Source organism: Phocoena phocoena, chromosome 11 (genome assembly GCF_963924675.1).
Source record: "Phocoena phocoena chromosome 11, mPhoPho1.1, whole genome shotgun sequence".
NCBI lineage: Eukaryota > Metazoa > Chordata > Mammalia > Artiodactyla > Phocoenidae > Phocoena > Phocoena phocoena.
In genome coordinates this window covers 25,633,343-25,660,197 of record NC_089229.1, presented here as the reverse complement: position 1 = coordinate 25,660,197, position 26,855 = coordinate 25,633,343, and the positions used below count along the sequence as shown (strand labels likewise).

At 40.0% G+C, this 26,855-nt stretch overlaps 1 protein-coding gene across 1 annotated transcript in view; it reads right to left on the bottom strand.

Moving 5' to 3' along the window:
• FGD6 (FYVE, RhoGEF and PH domain containing 6) overlaps nucleotides 1-26,855 on the bottom strand; it is a 105,059-nt gene that overhangs the window by 74,318 nt on the left and 3,886 nt on the right. The window contains exon 2 of the mRNA XM_065887413.1: nucleotides 21,948-24,372. Coding sequence (XP_065743485.1) covers nucleotides 21,948-24,372 — 2,425 coding nt within the window. The remainder of the gene's footprint in view (nucleotides 1-21,947; nucleotides 24,373-26,855) is intronic.

Below are 26,855 nucleotides of genomic sequence, written 5' to 3'. Positions count from 1 at the left end.
TTTAACCGTGCCACAGTGCTGTCAGGGTTGTAGGAGAATTCCTGGCCTGGATCTTAATTCCCCAACCAGGTATCGAACCCGTGTCCTCTGCAGTGGAAGCACAGTCTTAACCACTGGACCGCCAGGGAAGTCCCAGGTGTCTGCACATATTCAAGATTGCCTTTATTTTTTCCCTTTTAACTACTTCTTACATGGGAAAGTTACATAGACTATGCCTTCCCTTACAGCCTGTAGGGGCTTATTTAGGAAAGCCATTAGCATGAGTCTCTAGATAATAGGTAGGAGGACTGACCTTCTGGCTAGCCAGTTGACAGCTTTAAAAAGAGAAAAAGATGTTGTAAATGGATTGTTCAACAGTCTGTAGGGGCCACAGAGTAACCACACAACTGTTGAGGAGACCACAGTAAACAGGACCATGCTATTAGGCATCTCCCGCAGTGCTGTCTGGGTTGTGGCAGAACTCCTGGCCTGTAAGGATCATGCCCTCCAGGGTTCCTGGTCCAATCTTAAGGACAAAGAAGGAGCCCAAGGCCAATCACAATCCAACAGACCCTCCCGCCCCTCAGGCTCAGCTGGGAGGTGTCTAGTTAGAGCCTGAGCTGTTCCTAGCCACAGTGGAATAAATTGTTATAAACATGCCTACTGAAACAAGGACTAGCTAAAAAAAGTACCAAACATTTAATTACCAGCAATTTTGCTTTCTTAGGGAGGTTGAGGAATGATTCTTTAAAATGCTCTTCAAGAAATATAGATAGAAATTTGTAATACAAATAGAAAAGCATTCTACGGGTCTAAGAATTGCCTCCAAGTAAAATGTATAGCAGGTTCCCAATACACTTTTCTCATTGTGGCAAAGATGGTATTTATTTTGTTGAAAAAATTTTTAAATGTTTAAATAAAGTTAGAGATATTGACCCAACATCATTTCTTCTCTTTACCTCCTCATTATGTAATGTGTAACTCATTAGTACCAGACGAAATAAAGGCCACTAGAAATAATGAGGTTGGGATGAATACATGCAGACACTTCATAGACACACACACACACACACACACATTTATTGTACCTATATACATATATTTTCACATATTTTATAATATTTAATAGATATAAAACGACTATGCCATTTATTTCAATAAATATTTACTGTGGACTTACTATGCATCATTTTTTAGGGGTTGGATGAAGATAATCTAATAGAATTAGTCATAGATAATGTTCAAACTGTAAATGCTATTGGTTGCTTTTCTTTTCACCTGCTAATTGAAACTTTTTTAAACTGATAAAGGCAAAAGGAATCAGTATAACCACAGTAAGTAGGGTAAAGGCAGGGACCATTTTCTAAAAAGAGAACAACTAAAAGTAAGTGTATGCTAAATGCTAAAGGCAGTGCACAGGCACTAAGGGCTACAGAACCAGAGAAAGAAGTAGCCCATGCAGACTGGGGCAGCCAGAGACATGGCAGGGTACAGGCACTTGGGAGAGAGGACTCCAGTGAATGAAAGGAGGAGCAAAGGCCTCCTAAGTGGGAGAGGACTGGAGGGGAAATACTGTGAGCAAAGACTTGGAGGTAGGAATGGAAGTGATGTGGAGGGTGATGAGGGGCGAGAGGTGAGTGCATTTCTGTATGATGAGAAGTTGGAGATTCACTAGTTAGAAAGAGGTTCCTACTGCTAACATGGCTGGCAAGCAGGCAAGACAGAAGAGACATCATCCATCCATGAAGGGAGCTGGGGATCCAAACCCAACCCCTCCCCTTGGCTTTATCAAGTTCTAACACTAGAGCAGGGAACCTAGCGGGGGAGTCAGGCTAGGGTAGTGAGAGTGGGTGGCAAGTAGGAAGAGATGAACAGCTCCCCCTCTGACTACCATCTCTAATAGAGTGGCCATGTGTTTTTGTGTCAATCATTGTGTCAATCATCACACACCACATTGCTTCTGCTAATGTCTCTTCATCATAATCCTAAGTCACTGAAAAGGTGGTGAGACTTTTGGAAAATATGACCAGGCCCTCTGCCCATGCTCTTGATTGTGACTCAGTATGAAACCACTATGGTGTTCTGCCTTGACATCTGGGGAAAACCAAGAGGGCCCAAAGGGCCTAACTACAAGCTGCTCTTCCCGCTCTGCTCCCTCAGATAAGGTCCCCCAACCCTCCTTACCACAGGGACTGCTCTGGCTTATCCCTGAGTAGAGGATTTTAATTCCTTGCCAATGTGTGGAATTAGTCAAACTAGTCAATCACATCCTCCCCTGGAAACCAAGGGTCACCTCACCCTCTTGATACTACAAAGTCTGCCTACTACAGCCCCTGGTGGTTCCCTATGTCCCCAAGTGCAACTTCCATGTGGCCCTGTGTGGCATGCTATGTCCTCCTCCCCTAAGGTGCGTGTGACTGACAAACTGCTATCAATCTCATCTGTCCAGCGTCATGTGTTTCACCATCCTCGACCCTCCCTCATCAACAGAGTGAATAGGACATAATTAAAACAACCACCAAAGAGGGTGCCATTTTCTGGGATCCTTAAGTACAAAGCAGGTGCACTGGTGGTTTCTAATAGGATTATCCTGAGAAATCATATCGAAGGGTATATGAACTTAGCTTCATGAATACCTAATTATACTTTGCATATACATCTAAACAGACTCTGCCTGGATAAACTCAAGCCATTCTCAAGTTAAAGGTATTACTGTTATGTGTTACAGAAATATGACATAGCCCATGTTACACAAAATTAAATGTTACATTACATATAGACTCCACTATAATAAAATAGTGGGGAATTAACAAGGAAACCAGTAGTTAAACCAAAAGGACATCTGCTTAGAGTCCTAGATCTTATTTTATCCAAGCCTACTTGAATGTTCCCATTTTCTAACAGGAACCACAACCTGTAATTCGGATTTCCCACTGACATGGGGGAAAGAGATAGTAGGCTTCTTGGGAGCCCATAAGTAGCTACAGAGGGCAAGGTTAAACTATCGCTCATGAATAAATCAGTCCATTTCCTTATTTAAAACCATATGTGGGAACTTCCCTGGTGGCACAGTGGTTAAGAATCTGCCTGCCAGTGCAGGGGACACGGGTTTGAGCCCTGGTCCAGGAAAATCCCACATGCCACAGAGCAACTAAGCCCGGGCATCACAACTACCAAGCCTGCACTCTAGAGCCCGTGAGCCACAACTACTGAGCCCAATTGCCACAACTACTGAAGCCCACGTGCTCTAGGGTCCATGCTCCACAACAAGAGAAGCCACCGCAATGAGAAGCCTATGCACTGCAAAGAAAAGTAGCCCCCACTTGCCACAACTAGAGAAAGCCCGCGTGCAGCAACGAAGACCCAACGCAGCCAAAAAATAAATAAATAAATTTAAAATAAATAAATAAATAAAACCATACATGACAATTCTATTTACCATTTCTCTTCCTCAGGCACTACCCACAAAATAACTGTCTTAAAGGTCTACTCTATACCGCTATGAATCATCAACAACCGCAAAGACCCATATGGAACCCATTTCTTTCTCAGAGTACACTGGGAATACACGTCCATTTTTCCAAGACTGAGAGGCTGCAGACAGCATCAGGAAAGGACATGCGTTTTGTCCTCCACTCTTAGCATCAGTGTATCTTTCCACTAGTTACACTGTTGACCAGCTCCTTGCTTATCTTTAGCTGCCTTGATTGGAAAAAAAAATCACAACATTTCTATCAGACTTGTTACCCAATCTTCTAATGCCAGAGTCAGAGAATACGGAAGGGAAGTAAAAATAAACATGCATTCAAGAAGGGAAGTAAAAATAAACATGCATTCAAGAAGTGAGATAAACAGATTCACTTCTAACAGGGTCACAAACATTTCATCATAGTTTCATACACTTCTAGAAGTAGATGCTAGAAATGCTCTGCTTTGGAGCAAAACTGCCTGTTTGAATCTTAGCTCAGCCACTTACTAGCTAAGTGAAACTGACTCTTAACCTCACTATGCCTTCATTTCCTCATCCATAAAATGGGGATAATCATAATGCCTACCTGACAGGGCTTTATGAGGATTAAATGAATTAATACAAATAATGCTCTAACAATGCCTGAGACATAGAAAGCTCACTTGTCGTGTGTACTCTTTCTCCTCATATATATATATTTAGGGGGTCATCTCTAATATTAAAAAAAAAAATTAGTATTCTAGACACTTAAAAGTCTAGACCTGTAGCAAAAAGGACAGCAGAGAGAAGCTTCTGCATTATCAGTCATGTGAAACAGCTCATCACCAGCGCACACGTCTGAGTAAAGAACTCCTCCAGTGCACACGTCTGAGTAAAGAACTCCTGCAGTGAGATCATGTGAGCTGGGCTTCCATGTTTAATTTCACTGCTTCTTTGTGGTAGCTTACTACCTGTACAGTTAAGATCCAAAGCGCAGAATAATAATGGTTTCACGCCTATCACAATACAGTCTCCTGTTTATAAAAGAATTTCCATCACCAACATAAATGACTTAAAGGTATCCTGCTAGGTCTCAAAATACTTTTTAAAGAATCTTTCTAAAAGCTAGCTTTGGACTTCCCAGGTGGTCCAGTGGTTAAGACTCTGCGCTTCCACTGCTGGAGGCATGGGTTTGATCCCTGGTCGGGGAACTAAGATCCCGCATGCCACGCGGCCAAATAAATAAATAAATAGCTTCATCCCTCTTTGGTACATAATGATCACAATGATGACAACCTCAAAGACCAAACAGGCTGAAATGGCCTATGAATGACATAAGAAGCAAGTGTCACTTATGGAATGAAGTTGCTGATTTCTTTGCTAATATGAACTTCACTTTGCAATGTAAAGCCAAGTACCTGTACAGACTTTCATATGGGACAAAATAGCAGAAAGAGTCTAGTAGACAGCCCTTCAAAACACTGATCCTCTGCTCTGAGCCATTAGCTAAAAGCACAAAAAAAGAAGAGAGGAGGGAAGTAAGGAGGAATTAAGATACCAGGAAAGCGGGGAAGAGGAGAAAAATAAGGAGCAGGTTAGAAAGACAAAGTGTCATCCGCTCTTCCATCTGTGATGTGTGTTACCCTGGCCATTTACTGAGCTCCTGGTGGGTTAGGCTTGGTTTTAGGTACTGAGGTGACAGGCAAGAAGGAAGACACTGTTCCTGCCAAGGGGGAAATAGGACTGACAGCCTCTGCCTTTCTCACATACCTCCAAGATAACAATAGCCTCCTAGGGACAGAGATGAACTACCCCTAAACTTTCCATTTATCCTAAAACTTTCCATATTAAAAAGCAAGCAAACAAACAAAACCCTTTTCTCTCAATTGGAATGCAGGGGGACAATGAGAGGGAAAGGAGGGAGCATTTTACTTCTCACTTTATGTACATTTGACTTTTTTTTTTAAAGGATTCTATATAACTTTTATAATTAAAAAATAATAATATGTAAAGGATTGAAAACCCCCATTCTCCCTTCTCCAAGCTTACTTACCTGAATTATTTCAAGCATTCCTCATAAACAGTATTTTTTTTTTAATACTTAGGAAGGAAAGGTCAAAGGCAAGAGAAAGGATGGACTGGAGACAGTCATCCTCATCTGGACCTCCACCAAAATGCAAAAAAAAATCAGACCATGCTGACATGTGGATTACGGCAATGATTTTTGGTGTGTTTCCTGTAGACAGCTTATAAATGAACACACTTTTAACCTTCTATAGTGTCTAGTGTTTCCCTATCAGGGAAAAAGATAAGTTCCCTGTAAGGCAAACCCAGGGAAGAATGTTTTTACCTTAGCATCAGGTAAGTATAGTGAAATGGAGGCTTCTATAAACTCCAACACCTCTGTTCACAGTCAGATTTTACTCATAGATCCACCCCACAGAGCTTTTCCATTAGTGGAAAGGCCAGCAGAAATATTTACTGGGGCCAAAATTTCAATGAGTAGGCAGAGAAGACATTAATTTGTTGAGTTATAGAAGAGCCTAAAAAGTACTTTGTTTCTTAACAGTGAAAGGGCTCAATATGAATTAAAGTGGCTTAGAATTCCTACCATCGAGGGCCAATCTAATGAAGCCACATTCCAGAAAATGGCTAAGATCTCATTTTAGCCTACAGTATGAAAGCATCAAGTTATTCAAGTAACTGGGTATAAAAACATACTTAAAGTCATTTTACCATCAAAAAACCTCTTGAACCTATTAGAGCTGATGTATTTTCTTACTTTTATAGAATTTAAATTTTGTCCTACAAAAAGATTTCATGCATTTTTATTAAGATGAAAACCCATTTCTTTGATAGTCATAGAAAACTTTAATCCTCTAGATCTTTATTTTACATTCTTCACTAAAACCTTCATATCAGTTTTCATTTTAAGAGTTCTTTTTATACTCCCTCAAATATGGTTCCCAGCACACAGTCAACGTGCATTAAGTACCTGTTAACTAGAAACAGTATGTAATACATTGAGGAAAGATGTAATCTATTAAATAGCTTTCACAGGTTACCTGTGCAAATCCATAAGCATATTTTACCTAGCTTCTTAACAGCTAAGACATGGGATTTTACCTGTTACAGAGTGAGAATTCTAAAAGATAAAGGTAAGGAGTTTTCTTAAGTTAATACTTTTCTAAAAGATTTCATAACTTTCTTAGGTAAGACTCTTACATCTTTCCCATCTGGATACCCAACTAGTCCATACTGGGATTCATAACACACTTTATTTGGAGACAGTGGAGCAAAGAGTCTGAAATAATATATTCCAGCAGACAGATGTTCAAATCCTGAGACAATTTTATGAATAATTCACCTTATAAGGGAAAACATCCTTTCTGTAGCTAAACCATTTGAGCATTTCCCCATATATATCAAAATAAAAACTGCATCAAAAAATATACAAATTGGGGCTTCCCTGGTGGCGCAGTGGTTGAGAATCTGCCTGCTAATGCAGGGGACACGGGTTCGAGCCCTGGTCTGGGAGGATCCCACATGCCGCAGAGCAACTGGGCCCGTGAGCCACAACTACTGAGCCTGCGCATCTGGAGCCTGTGCTCTGCAACAAGAGAGGCCGTGATAGTGAGAGGCCCGCGCACCGCGATGAAGAGTGGCCCCCGCTTGCCATAACTAGAGAAAGCCCTCGCACAGAAACGAAGACCCAACATAGCAAAAATAAATAAATAAAATTAAAAAACAAAAAGTTCAACCCAATTAAAAAAAAAATATATATATATATACACAAATCAATTTTCACTGCAAAGTAAAGGAGCTGTTACAGTGGAGGACTACTGGACTGAATGTCAATATTATGACATGGTATGAGTGTGTTTCGTGTTTGGTAATTGCAATCACTGCTGCTTTTGTTGTGGTCATCCATTTACAATCCTTGGTGTCAGTTTATTTATCTCTTGTAAAATAAAATACAGTGTGTGTAAATAAATAAATAAATAAAAATTTAAAAAACAAAGAAAACAACAGCAAAGATCAATAAAAATAAATAAATAAATAAAAACCTTATTTTCTAGCAAATATGGATGCCTTACATTCTGCCTCTGATTTTTTAGGCCAGAAAGACTGTGGGTTTTATCTTTTTTTATTTTTTTAGGATTTTATCCTTTACATAATGCAGACTTTAGCCAGCACTCAAGCTAAAGTTGAAGAATGTGTAACCACTTCCAAGTATTGACTGGCCTTCAGAACCTGCTGCCTTTGGATAATTTTTGTAAGTTTGTGTGTGCATTTTTCTTTAAATTATATTTGCTATCTGTGGCATAGCTGGGTCTGGGTCTGGTAGGAACTACTTAACCAGGTAATAAGCAAAAGTCTTTATCCTTTTACTTGTGACCTATCTGAGTTTTAAAATTTTAAGTAAATTTTGTGTGGACAGCTCTCAAAAAAAATAAAAAAATAAAAAGCTGCATCAGGCCCTTTACAAGGCTTTTGATTTTGGGATATCTTAGTACATTTCTGCTACCTCCAAAGGTACCTACAGACTGCCCAGATATTTTTACTTTCAGTTTTACATGTAAGACACAGGGACAGTTCTTTCATCTAAGAAGAGTTTTATAAAACTTTGATTTTTTTAGTGATACAATTGTCTGTGTTTTCTGAATAGCATATGAAGATCTTAAGATCTGTACTACTTAAGAAACTGTTAAAAACTGCTTTTGATTGACGTGGGAATTTAGACCCCATGGCTTCTTTCTGCAGGTTTGATAAAAGGACTAGTGGAATGAGAGTTGGAATGTTTCCTGTGTCACCAATCCATCACATGGAAGGGTGCTCACTACGTAATTAATAAAGACAGATGCATGTGAGGCCTTTTAACTCCACTTCTCTTCTCCAGGGAAGCTTTGTTTTAGTGAACAGCAGTAATTCTCCAAATCAGTGTAATTGCTTTCCAAAATTAACAGGTGTTTCCTGTGCATTCTGGAAGCCTGGTTTACTCAAAATGCAGCTGGATTCTGACCTCAGGCAAGTAAAAGCAATATATAACCTGACAACTATTTACTCAGATGTGACCACCTATGGTCACCTGGCTTGTGCCAGGAATGTGCTGGGGCCAAGGATACAAATGTGCTTATAATCTCTTACACTATTTATTCTTATATTTCATGTACCTCATGTTTCCTCTTTGGGAGGGCGCAGTAAGAGTAAGGTTAATAAAGCCCTGGTAGAAGGATAAGTTAGTGTTGTGCAATCATTGAACAAGGAAAGGTGTGCCTTGTACTGCTTAGTATACAGTCAATACAGTAAATGTTAGCTATTACTTTTATAATGCTACAAACAGGACATGCCAGGCAATATGCTATGTAAGGGAGTGGCAACACAAGTATCCACAAATTCACTTGCTCATTCAGTCCTTCAATAAACATTTACTATGTGCCTACTGTATGCCAAGCACTGTTCTAGACACTGGGGATAAAGCAATGTAACAAAATTAAGTGCCTCTCATATGGAGAAAAGGGAACCCTCCTACACTGTTGGTAGGAATGTAAATTGGCACAGCCACTATGGAGAATAGTATGGAGGTTCCTTAAAAAACTAAAAATGGGGCTTCCCTGGTGGTGCAGTGGTTGAGAGTCCGCCTGCCGATGCGGGGGACGCGGGTTTGTGCCCCGGTCCGGAAAGATCCCACATGCCGCGGAGGGGCTGGGCCCATGAGCCATGGCTGCTGAGCCTGCGCGTCCGGAGCCTGTGCTCTGCAACGGGAGAGGCCACAACAGCGAGAGGCCCGCGTACAGCAAAAAGAAAAAAAAAAAACAAACTAAAAATAGAGTCACCATATGATGCAGAAATCCTACTCCTGGGGATATATCCAGAGAAAACCATAATTTGAAAAGATACATGCACCCCAATGTTCACAGCAGCACTATTTACAATAGCCAAGACATGAAAGCAAACTAAGTACCCATCAACAAACAAGTGGATAAAGAAGATGTGGTGTGTGTGTGTGTATATATATATACACACACACACACACGCACACGCACACACACAATGGAATATTACTCAACCATAAAAAAGAATGAAATAATGCCACTTGCAGAAACATGGACGGACCTAGAGATTATCATACTAAGTGAAGTAAGTTAGACAAAGACAAATGTCATATGATATCATTTATATGTGGAATCTAAAAAAATATACAAATAAACTTATTTCCAAAACACAAATAGACTCACAGACATAGAAAACAAACTTATGGTTACCACTGGGGAAATGGGACTGGGGGGTAGGGAGGGCTAAATTAGGAATTTGGGATTAACAGACACACTACTATATATAAAAGAGATAAACAACAAGGATTTACTGTATAGCACAGGGAACTATATTCAATATCTTGTAATAACCTATAATGGAAAAGAATCTGAAAAAATATATATATTTAAATGAATCACTTTGCTGTATACCTGAAACTAATAAAACATTGTAAATCAACTATACTTCAATTAAAAAAAACTAAGTGCCTTTCATTCATGTAGGCCATACTCTAGTAGGTGAGACAGATGAGCAAATAAATAAATAGATATTACTGACAGGAATAGGAAGTACTGGAAAGAAAAATAGAACTGAGTAGACGGATAAGTAGCTAGGTGGAACTAGAGGTATTTTGTTACCTTTCCTACTTTGGAAGAGGAGACCTCCTTGAAAGGTAGCTTTTGAATAAGGTCTACAGGGTTGAGAGATAATCTGTCTGGGGGAAAGGGTATGTCAGGTAGTAGAACAAAACTATGAAAAGGAACAGGGTGTTTAGGAATGTTGGTCAATCTTATATAAATGGGTAAGATCATGAGATTAGAAAGGCCAGACCACAAAAAGTCTTATATACTAAGCTAGGGAGTTTGAATTTTATCATCCAGGGAATAGGCCACCAAATGATGCTTAATTACAAAATAATTCTTTAAAACACAAAACCAGAATTCTCATTAGAAAATGGGCAGAAGAAACAGATTTCACCTTAGAAGAAATACAAATAGCAAATATGCACATGAAAAGATATTTAACAACATTAGCCATTAAGGAAATGCAAATTGCACCATAATGGGATGTCACTACACACCTATCAGAATGGCTACAATAAAAAAGTGACAAACACCAAGTGCTGGTGAGGATACAGAGATACTGGATCACTCACACATTGCTGGTGGGAAAGTAAAACGACATAGCTACTCTGGAAAACAACTTGGCAGCTTCTTAAAAACGAAACATACAGTTACCATATAACCTACAATTGTACCTCTGGGCATTGATCCTAGAGAAATGAAAATATATGTTCTCACAAACACCTTTACATGAATGTCCATTATAGCTTTATTTGTAAGAGCCAAACAGTGGAAATGGCCCTTTAACTGGATGTCCTTTAACTGGAATATTACTCAATAATAGAAAGGAAAGAGCTATTGATGCAATGCAACACCATGGATGAATCTCCAAGGAATTATGCTAAATGAAAAAAGCCAATCCCAAAGGGTTACATATTGTATGATTCTATTATATATAACATTTTTGAAATGAGTATTGATTGCCAAGGATTGGGGAGTGAGGTAGGTGGGAGGTGGGTGTGGTTATAAAAGGGCAACAAGAAGGAGTTTTGTGGTGATGGGATTGTATGGTATCTTGACTGTGATTGTGTATATACAAACCTACACACCTGATAAAATTATATAGAACTAAATACATATACACACACTGAGTATAAGTAAAACTGAGCATATTTAAGTAAGGTCAGTGGATTGTATCTGTTAATATCCTGGTTGTGCTATTTTACTATATAGTTGGGCAAAATGTTCCCAGTAAGGGAATCTTGCTAAAGTATAGCTAGTTTTTCTTACAACTGCATGTGAATCTACAGTTCTATCAATAACAATTTCAATTAAAAAACAGTAAACCAGATTGTAAATTCCTTGTGGATAGGAAATTAATGTCCTTAATTTCTCTGACTTCTAGTCTGATTCCACCTCACTCCTGCAATTTCCAAATGCTGAGATCAGCCTGAGAGAAGGGAACAATAAGAGGTAACAGTTAACTATTTGGTTTCTGGTTTATCCAAAGGAAAATCAAGATTATCAATTTCTATAAAAGTAAAAACCTATATTTTACTAAAAGTCTCCATATAAATTCTATAAAATGAAATCTAAAAACCCAACTCTCTCTAAAGTCACTGATTAGCCACTTGGGAATAAAATCACTTGAAAATATCCCTCTAGCAGTTAAAATGTCACTATGTCTACATGAGAACCAGACGCCTTTGAAAGCAACTGTCATTAGGTAGGAGTCTCTGGGCATCAGAGTCATGGAAAAGTGGCAGACTGAGGCCATGGGATTTCAGCTGGCTCCTAGAACAAAAGCCTTCAAAGCAGTACCACTCCACTGTCCCTTTTCCATCTTCTGTTTTAGCATAAAACATGGAGAAGAGGAGAGGCAGCAAACATGTGATGTAGAGCAGTGAAACATATATGTATCTACGTTTGTAGACTAAAAACTTGATTTACGTGCCTTTGACAATGAAACATCCTGATGATGAAGCCAATTGTGTAGCTATTTCTGGGTAGATTTTTAATTTGGATTAAATTGAGAGAAAAAAACTTAAAATTCATTAAACATTAGAATTATAGGATATTGAACATGAAATACAGTTTGAGTACCTTCATATACACGTATCTGCCTTTAACAGCCAAGTAGAGGTTTTACCAGGCTTGCTTCAGCGAAGTCTGTTATAAAATAAGCACTGTAATTATTTTATGCCAACACAGCATTGAAATCTCCAGCAGGATGTGCACAAAAGGAATTTAAATGTTTTCTATAATATGATTTATACCATTATTTGCTTAAAATGAAGACTAGCCAGGTTTAGTTGAGCCTAGACAGGATGAACATAGATGCTGAATTAAAAAGTCACAAAGAGGCATCTCAATCAGTTTCCCCTTGGAGGTAGATTCTGCCAGCCTGCAGGTGGAGAGGGTCAGTGATTGTGACCCGTGTCAGCGGTCCCAGCAATGATGTTAGAAAAGCTTTATCTAAGAATTTCTTTCAACCTACAGCCCAGCTGAATGTGCTCTCTTGCCCAGTTTCCAGGTCTTATACTTTCATAACTCAAAAGGCTCCAGAAATCCTACCTCCTCTAATCTTCAACTAGGGAGAGTGTATTATCTATCACCTGCCTCTTTGGGGAAAAAACCCTACCATTCACTTAAATCTAATTTTTCATTAAGATAATAAGGATATTATGTTATCATAAGAGGTATTTCAGCCCCACAAAATTATTTACTTTGGAGAATCCATAAATAGTAATATTAAACTACACTGCTTTAGAGCTCAGAAAGTACTTGACAGAAAATGAAATGAGGAACTGGGATAACAGATAAAAAAGCAAGTATCATGTAAATCAGTGGGGAAATATGAGACATGCATGATTCTTTTCTGTGTCATTGATGTCCACATGCAACTGGTAAATGACAGAAACCATTTTAACTTTTGAATAGTAACCAGTACTAACCTGACCAAATGCAAACATGGCATGATTACTTCCATTTTCAATGACCGAAGTATCTATTTTCTAATGATAAAACCTTTCCAATTCACAAGCTCTTTTTGCATGCTGCTCTGAAACTGCTCATTAAATTCTATACATATCACTGCAGGTGTCCCCGTGTCTTCCCTCTAGACAGTGAACAAATTGGGGACAGTAATATTTTTTCAATCATGGTCCCCTGGGTAGACAGAACTCTATAATATGAACATGTTCTGATTTAAAATCATTATGTCTCAGGATCAGAAGACTTGGTTCCATACTGAGTTTATCTAAATATCAGCTGTGTGCCCCTGGGCAAGTTACTAAACCTCATTAAAGTGTTAGTTTCCTCATCTGTAATAGAAGATAATATCTATCTTATAGGATAATAGGGACTAAATAATTCTTGTGAGAGATCCTAGCATGTCAGAATTACGGAGTAAATAGTAGCTGTTACTATTAAACATGGAATCCATGCTATCTGATGTTAACAGCATTTCTTATCCTTGATATTGTCTGATAAATAAAGTTTCGGTGAAGTGGGGAAAAAACTGCATTGATGGTGAGAATCAGAGAGTTGAAGGGAAGAAATACTCATATACTAAAATATATTAGCAGCATCAGATATTTGTTGGCTGAAAGTTTCCGCTTAGTTTGAACACTCAACCTCCCTGAAATCACCGTTTAAAAAATAGGAGTCATATAATCCTGTGCTCATATGCAGCTATGCAGCAGCCCTCCTTCCTGATAGAGGGAACAATATCTGTCATAGCAGGAGAAAAAAAGGCAATGGTACAAGCAATCCTGAAACTTTTTGCAACTAAGATCACTTGAGTTTTCTAAATCTTGCTGTCTCTGTAATGCTTCTACAGCAGCGTTAGAAGTGGCATGGTATTTTGAAGCACCAGGTTGGAGCCATGGTTTTGCAATTTCCCATCTCTGTGGTGTGGGGAAAGTCAACAAATCTTGCTGTGCTTGGTCTTATCAGTGAATGAGGAGGTTGGGCTGAATGATTTGTAATGACTCCTTTAGTTTTAAACTTTAATGATTCTATGACTACATTTGACCTAAAGTCACTAAAAGACATACTTTCCAAATTTTTCAAACTATCCCAAAGGCCCTCATTTAAATGTCTTCACCCCAACTTTTGCTAACAAATAAATCATACCTGGACTAGTGAACGATCACATCATTTACCCCTCCCTCCCCTCTCCGGAGTCCTTCCCGCAACCTAACAGAGCGTTAGAGAGGAACTGTGCTTTATTCTCCTGTTTCTAATAGTGGAGCTATTGAAAGAAAAATTAAGTAGGGAAAAAACTACTCATTTAAATTGAAATCTGTTTACTTATGACTGTAGATACATCTAAAGACCAACAGAAAGAGGGGAAAAAACAGTTACCAGTTAATCCTTATTTATTCATTATATCTTCTTTCCTGGATTTGAAATTACAGTTGCCATGCAATTCAAATCAGAACTGCCCATCAGATTAAGGGGAAAAAAACAAAACAAAACCACGCTATTCTAAGTTTATTAAAAACCAAGTCTATACTTTAATTCCTAATGTTTCAAGTGATAATAACATATGCCAAAGTATATCAACTGTTATGTTACCAAGAAACTGACTTTAAAAAAATACATGATCTAAGTAAAACGAAGTTTTCAACAGAATCCACAGGAGCTAAAAGAACAAGCAGTTACATTATTTCAAACAGAAAAAGGCTAAATGTGTTTGTTTTCCTTTTATTTTTTATCCAAACATTCAGGGGAAACTGACTTGCTTTGTTCAGTGTTTATTATTTTACCTTTCCTGAAGCAGAAACCAAAACACTTTGATAAACGGGATAGTCTGGTTAACAGACCCTTGAATGTTACAGCTCAGAACCACTAATCCAGTTGCATTTCCATCTTTGCCCCTTTTTCCTGAAGTCACCACCACTAATCTTCAGTTTCTTTATATATAAAAGGGCAATAACACCTAATATAGCCTTACTCCAATTCACACTTACATGGAACCAGAATGGATGCATGTAAATAAGAAGGGATGAGAAAACTGAATGAAAACTGCAGAACACAGCTGTCCTTTCTGGAAATACTATCACAGTACTTTACTCCACGGATAGTCTATTTTACAGACGCAACTTTTATAGCCCTGGTGATAGGCTGTCTTTGCCTGATGTCAAAACTACTTGCAAATACTCTTTTCCCTCCACAGATCCACAATTACCAGACCCAGACCAAACCACCAAAGTAGTTTTTCCATACCACCCAGAAGAAATTTGGCAGTTCCATTCTTGAACTTAACTTTTAAACTCAGTCTTTAATAAAAAGGTCAGCACTGCTTTGTAGCTTCCCACACCCAAAAGTACCATGACTCGACCTTCTCTTTGTACCTAATATAGTTTCAATAAAGTATTAAAATAAACAGGCTCATATAAACATGGCTATTTTTGAAATAAAGGGCTTTCCCTAAATACCAAATTAATCTATGCAACTCCAGGAAAAGATGATGCATTTAAAAGAAATGTCTGGGAGAACACAGAAAGCTTACCAAAGTATCATACAAGCACAGGCATTACTTATGAATACCTGAAATATGAATATACTCATCCCCTTATGTCTGAACAGGAGCCTGCATCTGGAATTCCCCTGAACCACCTGGAGGACTGGTGAGCCAAAGGTCATCTTCTCCACCTCTTCATCCTGTTCCCTCCTCCCTTAATATTTTCCTCATCAACACATTAACCTTTTCCTCTTTGGATACACCAGCATTTAAGAGTCATAAAAATGATTTATTTAACTTTATTGTTCTGTTTTAATGCTATTGTCCCAGTCTCACTTCCTGTTACTTCCCATTGCGTTTTTCATATACTAACGATGCTCTTTTGGGCTGGCTGGGAACCCAACTCCTACTCTGGTTATTTCTACTGCAAAAATTCATTAGGTACCAAACATCCGACTAATATGATTAATCCATTCACAGACTGATGGATTGTCTGATTATCTTTACCTATCAGGGCCTTACAGGAATTAAAAATGCTTAGGAAAAGAATGAAGGCCCTCTTTGTCATCCTTCCCACATCTGCCCTTTCCCAAAAAGTTCATGTTGGGAACATTTCTCCAGAAAACAGGTCAGAATCTCATTTTGCAAAGCAATTTCTATCTCACTGATATAATTCTTTTTCAAGATTAAATCAAAGCCTTTATTAAGCATACCTCCTTCAAACCACCTGCATTTAAACCTATACCCGTCTCCCAACTTGCGAACTGTTAGGGCTTTGTGTGTGTCATTGTCACCTGGAGGGTCAGATCCAGTTGGACCGCGCAATGCTGATGCTGAAAAGCCACGCCAAGATACACCACACTGGACAGACCTCCATGGTCCTGTGCCCCAGCTCTACCTCCTTGTTCAGTGTTTTCATTTTTGAAAATCACTGATATAATTTTTTTTTTTTTGCGGTACGCAGGCCTCTCACCGTTGTGGCCTCTCCCATTGTGAAGCACAAGCTCCGGATGCACAGGCTCAGTGGCCATGGCTCACGGGCCCAGCTGCTCCACAGCATGTGGGATCCTCCCGAACCAGCCACGAACCCGTGTCCCCTGCATCGGCAGGCGGATTCTCAACCACTGCGCCACCAGGGAAGCCCCACTGATATAACTTTTAATTGCAATTTTGTGAAAACAAAATGAGAAACTTGGCTAAATTTTTAAAATACATATTTGATTTTTACTATTCAAAATTTAATAAAAACCTAGCAATGGAAAAACAATCATTTATCTCAAAAAATAATGCCACCTTTTTTCCCCCAAATGTGCAAATGTAAGCTATCTCAAAACAATATATTTTTACCAAGGAAGACAGGATGCATGTGTGTTTGTGTGTGTGTGTGTGTGTGTGTGTGTGTGTACACACAATCACAAGGTAGGATGTTTGTTTTTCCATCTCTGGCTAAAAATATGCACTCTAAAAGTATAAAGTGACATTCTATCACTTAAAAACATATATATTTGATAAAATATCACTTAATCTGTTTTGGCAAGAATGAGACCAAAGTAATATAGTTGGACAAAATACTGCACTTTAACTAATTCCTAATACGTATTTAAAAGGAAAAAAGAAAAGCTTTACTGCCAAGAAATAAAATCCGCAGTTTCAAATGTAGGGTAAGTATGTAAACAAATAGATTTGCCAAACCTGTGTGGCTATGGTTCCAACACAAGAAACACAGAGTTAAAGAGCCATACAAATGTTTGATATTTCCTGAGCTGATGCTGAAAATAACTTACAGGAAAGGGCTGCTGTTGAGACACATGAGTCCCAACCCTCACCTTCTAACCGAGCTTAATCTCACTGGTGCTATGACAACCATGGAAATGCTCGTTAGGGTTATTAATTTATACTTTAATCATTATATTAAAACCCAACAATACCACTAGATGGTAAATGCAACCCAAGAGATAGCTTCTAGACTGGGTCTGAAGATTTATGACACAAATGCCATAATGGGATTTGAGACTTGAAATACCATTCGGCAGCTCTTTAAGCCCAGTTTTGAGTTTAAAATAGGGAGAAAACAAACAATGAAGCTGCTCTTACCCAGGTTAGAAAATGACCTCCTAAATGCCAAATCCAATCATGTCCATTTTATAAGTCTTAGGTCAAGTATCACCATCTGTGAAGTCATGCACCCTGTGTGGGATATAACTCAGACAAAGCTTGGATTACCAAAACCATGTGTCCTATAACTGAGCCACCTCACTGGGCAGAAACTCCTAGGGAGTAGCACCCCCTTCCACCTTTGAATGCACAGTGCTTGACACATGGTCAGCCTTGTGCAGTAAATAAACTGAGGACTTGCTACATTACCCAGGAAAACCCAATTACCACGCATTTTCTTCGAAGTGCTTGTAATAAGAACAAACTAAAACAACAGAGGAAAACTCTGGAATGTTTCCAGGGAAAATTTTTCTTGGTTATAGAATCAAGAAATCGGCTACACTTTTTTTTTTTTTTTTTTTTTTTTTTGCGGTACGCGGGCCTCTCACTGTTGTGGCCTCTCCCGTTGCCGAGCACAGGCTCCGGACGCGCAGGCCCAGCGGCCATGGCTCACGGGCGCAGCCGCTCCGCGGCATGTGGGATCCTCCCGGACCGGGGCACGAACCCGTGTCCCCTGCATCGGCAGGCAGACTCCCAACCACTGCGCCACCAGGGATCGGCTACACTTTTAAGAGGAAAATTCCAATGTCTGGGCACGAATAGTTTGTGATTTGTCCCTAACTCTTTAGTATCAGAGGCCCAAACTTGAGGAACTTCCTTACGGAAATCACACTTCTTAAATAATAGTAGTAAATGAGCACTCATCACCTGCATGCCAGTGAGAGAAAAAGGCCCACTGTCTGAGAGTTGTTTTAGATTTATCATGTCTGAAACATATCAAGGAAGAGGGTAACTATACCCCAAACGCACTGGAATACTCCAAAGTGGCTCACAATCTTACTTCAGACAAAATTGCTTCTGAGAACCCAGAGCAATGGCCCAATGATGACTTATCTGGGAATACCTAAAGCTATGTTTCTTTGGCTTCACCCTCCTTCCCCTTGAGATTTGGCCGTTCAGCCTTCCTAGTGCCACTCCTTACCATCCAGGCCCCCTCCCTCAGTTTCTTCCACTCAGGAGAAAGGAGACTGGGGAGGGTGAAAGGGGAGGGATAGGAATAATAAAGAAGAAAAGAGGGAAAGCAAATCCACTGCAGCCTAATTCCCAACCACCCAGCCCTTCCCTTCTCCTTATCACTCGCAGTGCCTTCAGTGCCTTACAGTCTTTCTCACCGCAAGCCCAGCCCCCAATTTCCTCATTTTTCCTTAGTCACCTCACCCTTTCCACAAACCCTGTAGCCTCAGAAGCAGCAGATTTGCTCCACTGACATCCCGGTGCTCAACTCCACCCTGGCCAACTCTCCTGCATCAGCACAAAGCACAGAGAGGAAGAATTTTCCTGGGAAGAGGGAAGGAGAAGCCAGCACCGTAATGGTCAATATAATTGGGGGACTAAACTGGGAACTTTACCACCATTTCCACAACTGTTTCCTTGGAAAACTCATTCTGAGTTCCAAATTATCACGAGCTTTTAGAACACAATCCTTTTTGGAATTGGGGGCTGCCTGCAATTCTTTCCTGATAAGTTATAAACACGTTGTTATAAATTTGTAAATGTTAAGTAGTTGGATTCATGAAACATCTATACTCTAAAGAAGGTGACCATATGGGCTACCCCAAGCTTGGCAAATGTCTGTTTACTAATCCAGAATCTTCTTGGTTATATATGTAGACTCAGTAAAACTAGTGAGTCTCTGTGAATCAATCCCCTCTGTAGGATCCTTCAAAACCTCTTCCCTGAGGCCTAAGAAACTGTTAAAGACACTCTCTTGATTCACTTCAGCAGAAGAAACTTAAACAGGGTTCATCTGTGTTTTTTCTTATCATTTTAGAAAACTAGGGTGTTGGATTTTGAGTTAATTACTCTAAAACACAGGTCTATATTTTCAACAGGCATATCCCCAAACAGGATTCCACGTGGATCCACTCAGCTCACCTGAAACGGATGCCCCACTTCTCATTTACCTTATTCTGGGCTGGCCAGGTGTCCTCCTCATGAAGGCTTGAATTTTGCTTTCTCCTTCTATGTGATGTTGTTTTCAAAAGGTACAACCTCCCGGGCAGAGCTGTTAGTATGGCCCTATGACTGAAGGCTTTTGATTCAGCTGGCACATTTTGGGAATCTCAAGCCAGTTTAGGCCTTCCTGCTCCAGGCCTGAACAAAAATCTCCATGGAAAGCAAAATTCAAAAGCAGAGCTCACCCACTCCTCACCAGGCTGCCCTACTTGACAGCTTCAACCTGTCCAAAGCCGCCCTCGGTTTCCTGTGGCCTTGAGAAAGAACCCTCCTTATGAATGCCATCCAGCTGCACTGCCTGGCTGTGAACATTAACCCCTTCCATGCTGGTTCCCCGCACCCAAGCAGCAGTGCCCTAACGGCATAAGAACAAGTTCTAGAAGTTTATTGTGTTAGAGATAACAACAAACCCTTCAGATTAAGCCTGAGGGCCAACAGGAAACTTACACTAAGGGCCAAACCTCCAATTTCAAGGAAAAACTCTATCTTAGCTAAGGATAGTAGTATGTCACAAAGAAGCCAGATTCATTCCTTACATACACAAACACACACAAAATAATACACAAAAACTTGTTAAAAGGAGGGCAGTACCAACAAAATTGTTCCATAGTGAGAAAAGCAGGCATGAAAATAGACTTTTTTTTTTTTTAAGTTGGATACTTAACTCCACTCTCCATTGAAATGTTTATGCCAAGGGAGAGGCTTTTGCCTAGGTACTAACATTCAGAGAGTAGGCAGTTGTAAACAGAATGAAGTCAGATATGAGAAAAGGAAGTAAGACAAGGAAGGTAAGTCTTTTATGGGTTAAAGGAGGAAGGGCAGAGAGGATTGAGTAAAGAAAAGTGCTAGGAGACCATCTGAAAGTGAAAACAACAATTTACTTGATGCAATTTTTGCTTAATAATTTGATTTATTCAATTCACCCAATAATCCTTTTTTTTTGAGCCCCTGCTATGTGCCACATGTGTTACTATTTCTACAGAAGTCCTATTTTAAGACCTAAGCACTCAAAGGCTTGAAGTTAGTAACCTAAGAATATGAAGACTTCAAAAAGGGTCTGCGTACTTCGTGTTAAACACAAAACACTTTAAGTACAATGCCAAGGCTCCCTTTGTGACTAGGGAGAGAGAAGGAAGCTGCTCCCACAGTTACCTCCTTTCCCTCTCTTTCACTCATTCTCTCATTTACTCAACCAACATCTACTGATTCCTACTAAGACCCTTGCTTGGCCTTATGCAGGACAAAAAGATATGACCAGAACGCTTAGAGCTTAAAACTGAATACCAATCAGACAATTCTACCATAAATCAGACTGAGGTAAAGGATACCACAGCATAATTGGGAAGTCAGAATAGGAAATAAACACTTCCCACTAAGTAAGTGTAGAAGCTTCATGATGCAAAGGGTTGCTGAGCAGGACCATCAAGAATGTGCAAGGTTTCAAAAACAAACAAACAAACAAAAAATCACATGGAAGGGCTTCCCTGGTGGCGCAGTGGTTGAGAGTCCGCCTGCCGATGCAAGGGACACGGGTTCGTGCCCCGGTCTGGGAAGATCCCACATGCCGCGGAGCGGCTGGGCCCATGAGCCATGGCCGCTGAGCCTGCGCGTCTGGAGCCTGTGCTCCACAACGGGAGAGCCACAGGTTTCAGTTAAGACAGATGAAGTAGGTACACCAGAGGTAGGAAGTACACATATAAAAGTGAGAAAGGACAGTAATTATGTTTTTCCTGCATTTTTCCTATGTCTATCCGAAGTTGTTAATTAGCCTTCAACAAGTAAAATAACTAATCCTCAAAGAGTAGTGAATTTTGCAAATTTAGAGGTTTTACCTGACAAGGGCAACATAGGTAAACACAGATTTCAAAAACTTCACAGATTTCTTACACCTAGCAAATAAACCTCATTGAATTGGCCAATTTCCTCCCGTAGGTTCTTGCTATGACTTCCAAGTTGGTGCTTTAGAGGAACTGGGATGTTTCTGTTCTAGGTGTTCCTTGTAGTACCTATATACTACTACTACCACTGGTTCAAATTCTTTGAATCAGCTACTAAAATAAGTCAACTACATAAAGGCTGCATTGCAAACACCCATCCCGACTATATGATAAAAAGAGACTGCACTTTGGAAACAATTTAACATACGCTTAACTAAACCACTCCCTCAGGAAGTGATTTTTTTTCCCACGTATGAGATCTTAACCTACCTCACAGGGCTGCTGAAGGTTAATTTCAGTGATGCAAGCAAAAGGGTGGTATCTGTCTGACACCTAAGTGTTACCTGGAATGCTGATGTCTGGGTGCAAGTTGCAGCTGGCCATCTGGAGCTTCATATGGCTCTTCTACCTCATACACATTTGCATCAGTGTCCTCCACACTGCTGGAATTCTGCCATTCCAGCTCTGGAGTTTTCCCCACAGTCATAATAAATGGCAAGTTCTCATACTCTGGTATTTCCTCATAATGGCGTATATTTTCATACTCCGGCGCACAGCCGCTTATAACAGATTTGCAAGGTGCCTGCGAGGATGACTCCCTGGAGAGCATTTGTTCATCCAAAGACTCAGCTCTTGGTCCATTAGCTGCACTGGTCTGGCCCCGCGACTTCTTCCTCTTCTTTTGGGATTCCAGGCTATAGTTATCTGCCGAATATGCCTTGATGGGTTTATTTCTCTTTTCTTCTACCAACAAGCCATGCCAATCACTTTCACTCCCTTTTCTCTCCCCACCCGCAAGGCTGCCTGAGGTTGTGTCTCCGAGTTGGCTACTCTTGGACCAAAATTTCTGGAAGTCACTCTTCATGAAACAGATGGACAGCTTCATGTTGAGCAACTTCTTTAAAGAGTTCTTCTTTTGAGAGTCTTTGCAAGGCTTAGTGCACCTTTCCACATCCACAGCAGATAATGATTTTGCTCTAGGCTTGGTCAGGGCAGTGGGAGGCTCACTGTTTGAGGATACAGTAACAGACTTTAAGGATTCTGGGTTCCCTGAAAAGGGTATAATAGGATGAGGTAATTTCCACACTGGCTTCTCTGAAGCCCGTTTAGGCATATCAAAGGAGGACGATACACCACGGTTTTGGGCACATAAATGCTGAAGGTGATTTCTTTCTAAACCCTTCTCTGAACTTTTTTCTTCGTTTGAGGGGTAAGAACTTTTCTCCACAAGCTCCTCTGAGGCAGCCTTTTTAAGCACTCCTGCAGCAGGTAAGCTGTGTCTTTGAGGTTTTTGGGGGACTATTCTTGAGGAACTTTCATCTTTTATCATAGATTCCTTTTGCAGTTGAGGGGCAGACACTCCCCGGTTACAGGCAGTAGGCAAATGTTCGGTGCAGGTTAATTTGAGTTGCTTGGGCAGGCTCAGAGATAGAGTACTGCATCTTATAAAACTGGTCCTTTTGTCCACAGCAGGTGACATACTAGAACCATCTCCTGTCTTGTCAGAACTCAAATTAGAGTCTGTCTCTAAAGGAGATGCCATATTTTCAAAGGAAGATGTTTCAGGACTCAAAGGTTTTTGTGAATTGATTAAGTTTTGTCTGTCACCGTTAAAGTCCACATTCAATTCACTTTTATTTCCTGGCTTCACTTTGTCCACCTGTTCCTGGTTACACAAAACATTCCCATGAAAAACACTGATTTTATTGTTTTTCAAACTATCTTCAAAAAGACAAAGAGAGCTACTGTCTACATTCTCTGGTTCTTCGTTACTTTCGCTAGGAGTATCTATCTGTTTCTGGCGTAATAGGCGTGCAGCACGTGTCTTTCTGGGCTTGGGAGTTGGAAATTTGGGGGTGTATGGCACTAAGTGAATTTCCAAGGGACCAAGGTCTTTGACTTCTGATTTCTTAATATCTCCATCTGAAGATAAAAAAGTACTCCTTTTACCATTTTCTAGAGCTTCTTGTTCAGATGAATGAAAGTGAGTGTTGCTTTTTTCATTGTCACCCTGACTAGCTTCAAAATTTTGAAATTCATCACTAGGAAGTTGTAGGTGGCAATGGTGATGATCAGAAACTTTTTCGAAGCTGGACAGGGACGGTGACAAATCTGCAAATTCAATTCTGAATTGTCTGTTGGAATGACAGCCATCACTCATTTCTGGACTGTCTGTGAATCTGTGCTTCTGTGGAAAAATAAAAGGTGACGTTCGTGGCGTTAAAACATCTTTGAGCTTCTCTTCCAGGATGCTTGCCTTTAAAACTACTTCACTCTGGCTCTTGATCTTTTCATCATTAGAATCACATTTACGCTGAGTTTTTATAGCTGAAGAGGACTCACCAATTTTATTATTTTCTAAATTTTCATGCATTTCCAGGGGCCCTAAGACAAGCTGCTTGACACACAAATTCTCTCTATTTCCAAGCTTATGGTTACACTCAGAACGGCAGGAACACATTGGTAAAATATAATCACTGCTCTGATGCCCTCTGTTTTTGCAGCTAGAGTTGTCAATGCTTTCAGGGGATTCCTGTTTATGCTCTTCCAGGTTCACGATGATTTTCCTTGATGGTGACCGCCTGATGTCTTGAACGGGTGAGGCCTTCAGCACTTTTGGTTTCGGAGCTATTGCTGGTTTGGTTTTCTTTGTTGACTGTGGAACACTAGAAACCACGATCTCAGGTTTAGGTGCAACAGGAGGTGGAGCTGGCTTATTATTTGCCACCACAAACTTTGGCTTGGGGGCCACTGGTGGCTTCTTAATCTCTAGAAAGGAAAACAAAAATCTGATAACCAAAAAACCAAAGCATAAGATAAATGATTAAATTTGATGACATTTTTACTTTTGACAATATGCTGAACTTGCATTTTACTAGGTAGTTTATATTATATTATTCAGAGTCTATTATTACTCTTGAAAATTCCTTAAATTGCCCTTCAGTTCCAGTACACATAGCTTTGGATATATTGTACTTTGCTTAATAAGTCCAATACAGTTTTTCTTCTAACTCTGGAATGGATTACCATATCTTCAGGCAACACTAAATGAAATACAGTAACTGGCTTCTGCTTGAGATCCGTATGTAAGAGAAGGCACTTCAGTTCATTTGCTGAGTGCTAAGAGTTGAATCTGCCTAAGGTTTATGTAGGATGCAGCTCTTTAAGCTTCTCATGTGAATAAGCAGTACATATTCTTCTACCTCAATGACATACAGTAGAATTGTATGAATGCCCTTTATCAATGACCTATCCCACTAGAACCACAAAATAACCTAAAAAGGAATACAGAAATCAGAAATTTTCCAAACTGAAAAGTAATGATACTATAATATTTGAGGCTCTTGATAAGGTTGGCATTTTTTCTGTGCAGGGGCTGTCAAATCGGAATTTTCACTATAATCCTTCACTGAGCTTTATTTTTAAAAAGTCACAGGCCTACGCTCTACCCCAGGTGATTACACTGTGTACCCTTCATTTATAACCACTATTCTAGTGCATTTAAAAGATGACCATAATTCCTATTGTAGCAATTCTTTCTTGGCATTATGTAAAAAGAACTCAATGAGCACCTATTACACTGTGCTAGATTTGCAAAGATCTGCTACTAACCTACAGGAACCTAAATAAAAGGTTCACACAGGGCCTCCTTGATGGCGCAGTGGTTGACAGTCCACCTGCCGATACAGCAGACACGGGTTCGTGCCCCGGTCTGGGAAGATCCCATGTGCCGCGCAGCGGCTGGGCGACCGGAGGCTGTGCTCTGCAATGGGAGAGGCCACAACAGTGAGAGGCCTGCGTACCGCAAAAAAAAAAAAAAAGCTTCACATAAAAGACCTATAAAATGAAGTTACACAGATACTGAACATCCTCATTTTAAACGTCCTTTTATGTTTTTCTACCTATACTATCACTTATCACCCCATCATATTTCCCAAGACAAGGTAAAACGTATTTTATACTTCTTATACTTATGTTTGTTCCTCCAACAGGATCTAACGCTTAATGAAAACTTAGTTAGTGAAAAACATAAATATAAACCTTTCAAAATATCATCTGCTGGACATTGTTTAAGTACTTAAATACACAGAGGCTTCAATTCTTCACTTGGTGAGGAGTTTCTTTTCAACAAAGGAAATTAGTTATAACACTCCAACCCGGGAAGATATTACAGGGACATGAGTAGTGAGGAAAAAAAAAGAGTAGGGTGCTCTACTTCCTTTTACCAACCGAGGAAGAATTTCTCAAACCCCTAATACTCTGTTCAACCAAGATCACCTGATGACAGATGCCTTCTCATTCAATTCCAAAGGATAATGTTATAATAAAAAAGATATGAAGTATTTCCAAAATGACAATACAAATTCCCAACACCATGCAATTTCGTTGTGTTCAATAAGCGTGTTATTATTGTTTTCTTAGGTAGAAAAAATTTTAAAACCATTCAAAGCCTAATGATAAAGCTTGGTGTAATGGTCTATTAAAAAATGTTATTATTGTTTTCTTAGGTAGAAAAAATTTTAAAACCATTCAAAGCCTAATGATAAAGCTTGGTGTAATGGTCTATTAAACTCTATATAAAGTCAAGTCTTAAGAAAAAGTATGAATGCCCTAGGCCTCTTACCTCCCATCTTACTCAAGATAAGGAAAACAGACAGACCATCACACTGATTTCATTTCTGTAAGCATTCTGAAAACATCCTACCTCTGGGCATTTTGAAGGAATTAAAAAAAAAAAAGAAATCAGTTCTGTAACATGGAAAGAGTTCTGGAGATTGGCTGCACAGCAGTTTGAATGTACTTAACGCTACTGAACTGTACACTTAAAAATAGTACAGACGGGGGCTTCCCTGGTAGCGCAGTGGTTGAGAGTCCGCCTGCCGATGCAGGGGACACGGGTTCGTGACCTGGTCTGGGAAGATCCCACATGCCGCAGAGCAGCTGGGCCCGTGAGCCATGGCTTCTGAGCCTGCACGTCCGGAGCCTGTGCTCCACAATGGGAGAGACCACAACAGTGACAGGCCCGCGTACCCTAAAAAAAAAAAAAAATAGTACAGATTGGGGGCTTCCCTGGTGGCACTGCGGTTGAGAGTCTGCCTGCCAATGCAAGGGACGCAGGTTCAAGCCCTGGTCTGGGAGGATCCCACATGCCGCGGAAGAACTGGGCCCGTGAGCCACAACTACTGAGCCTGCGCGTCTGCAGCCTGTGCTCCGCAACAAGAGAGGCCGCGACAGTGAGAGGCCCGCACACC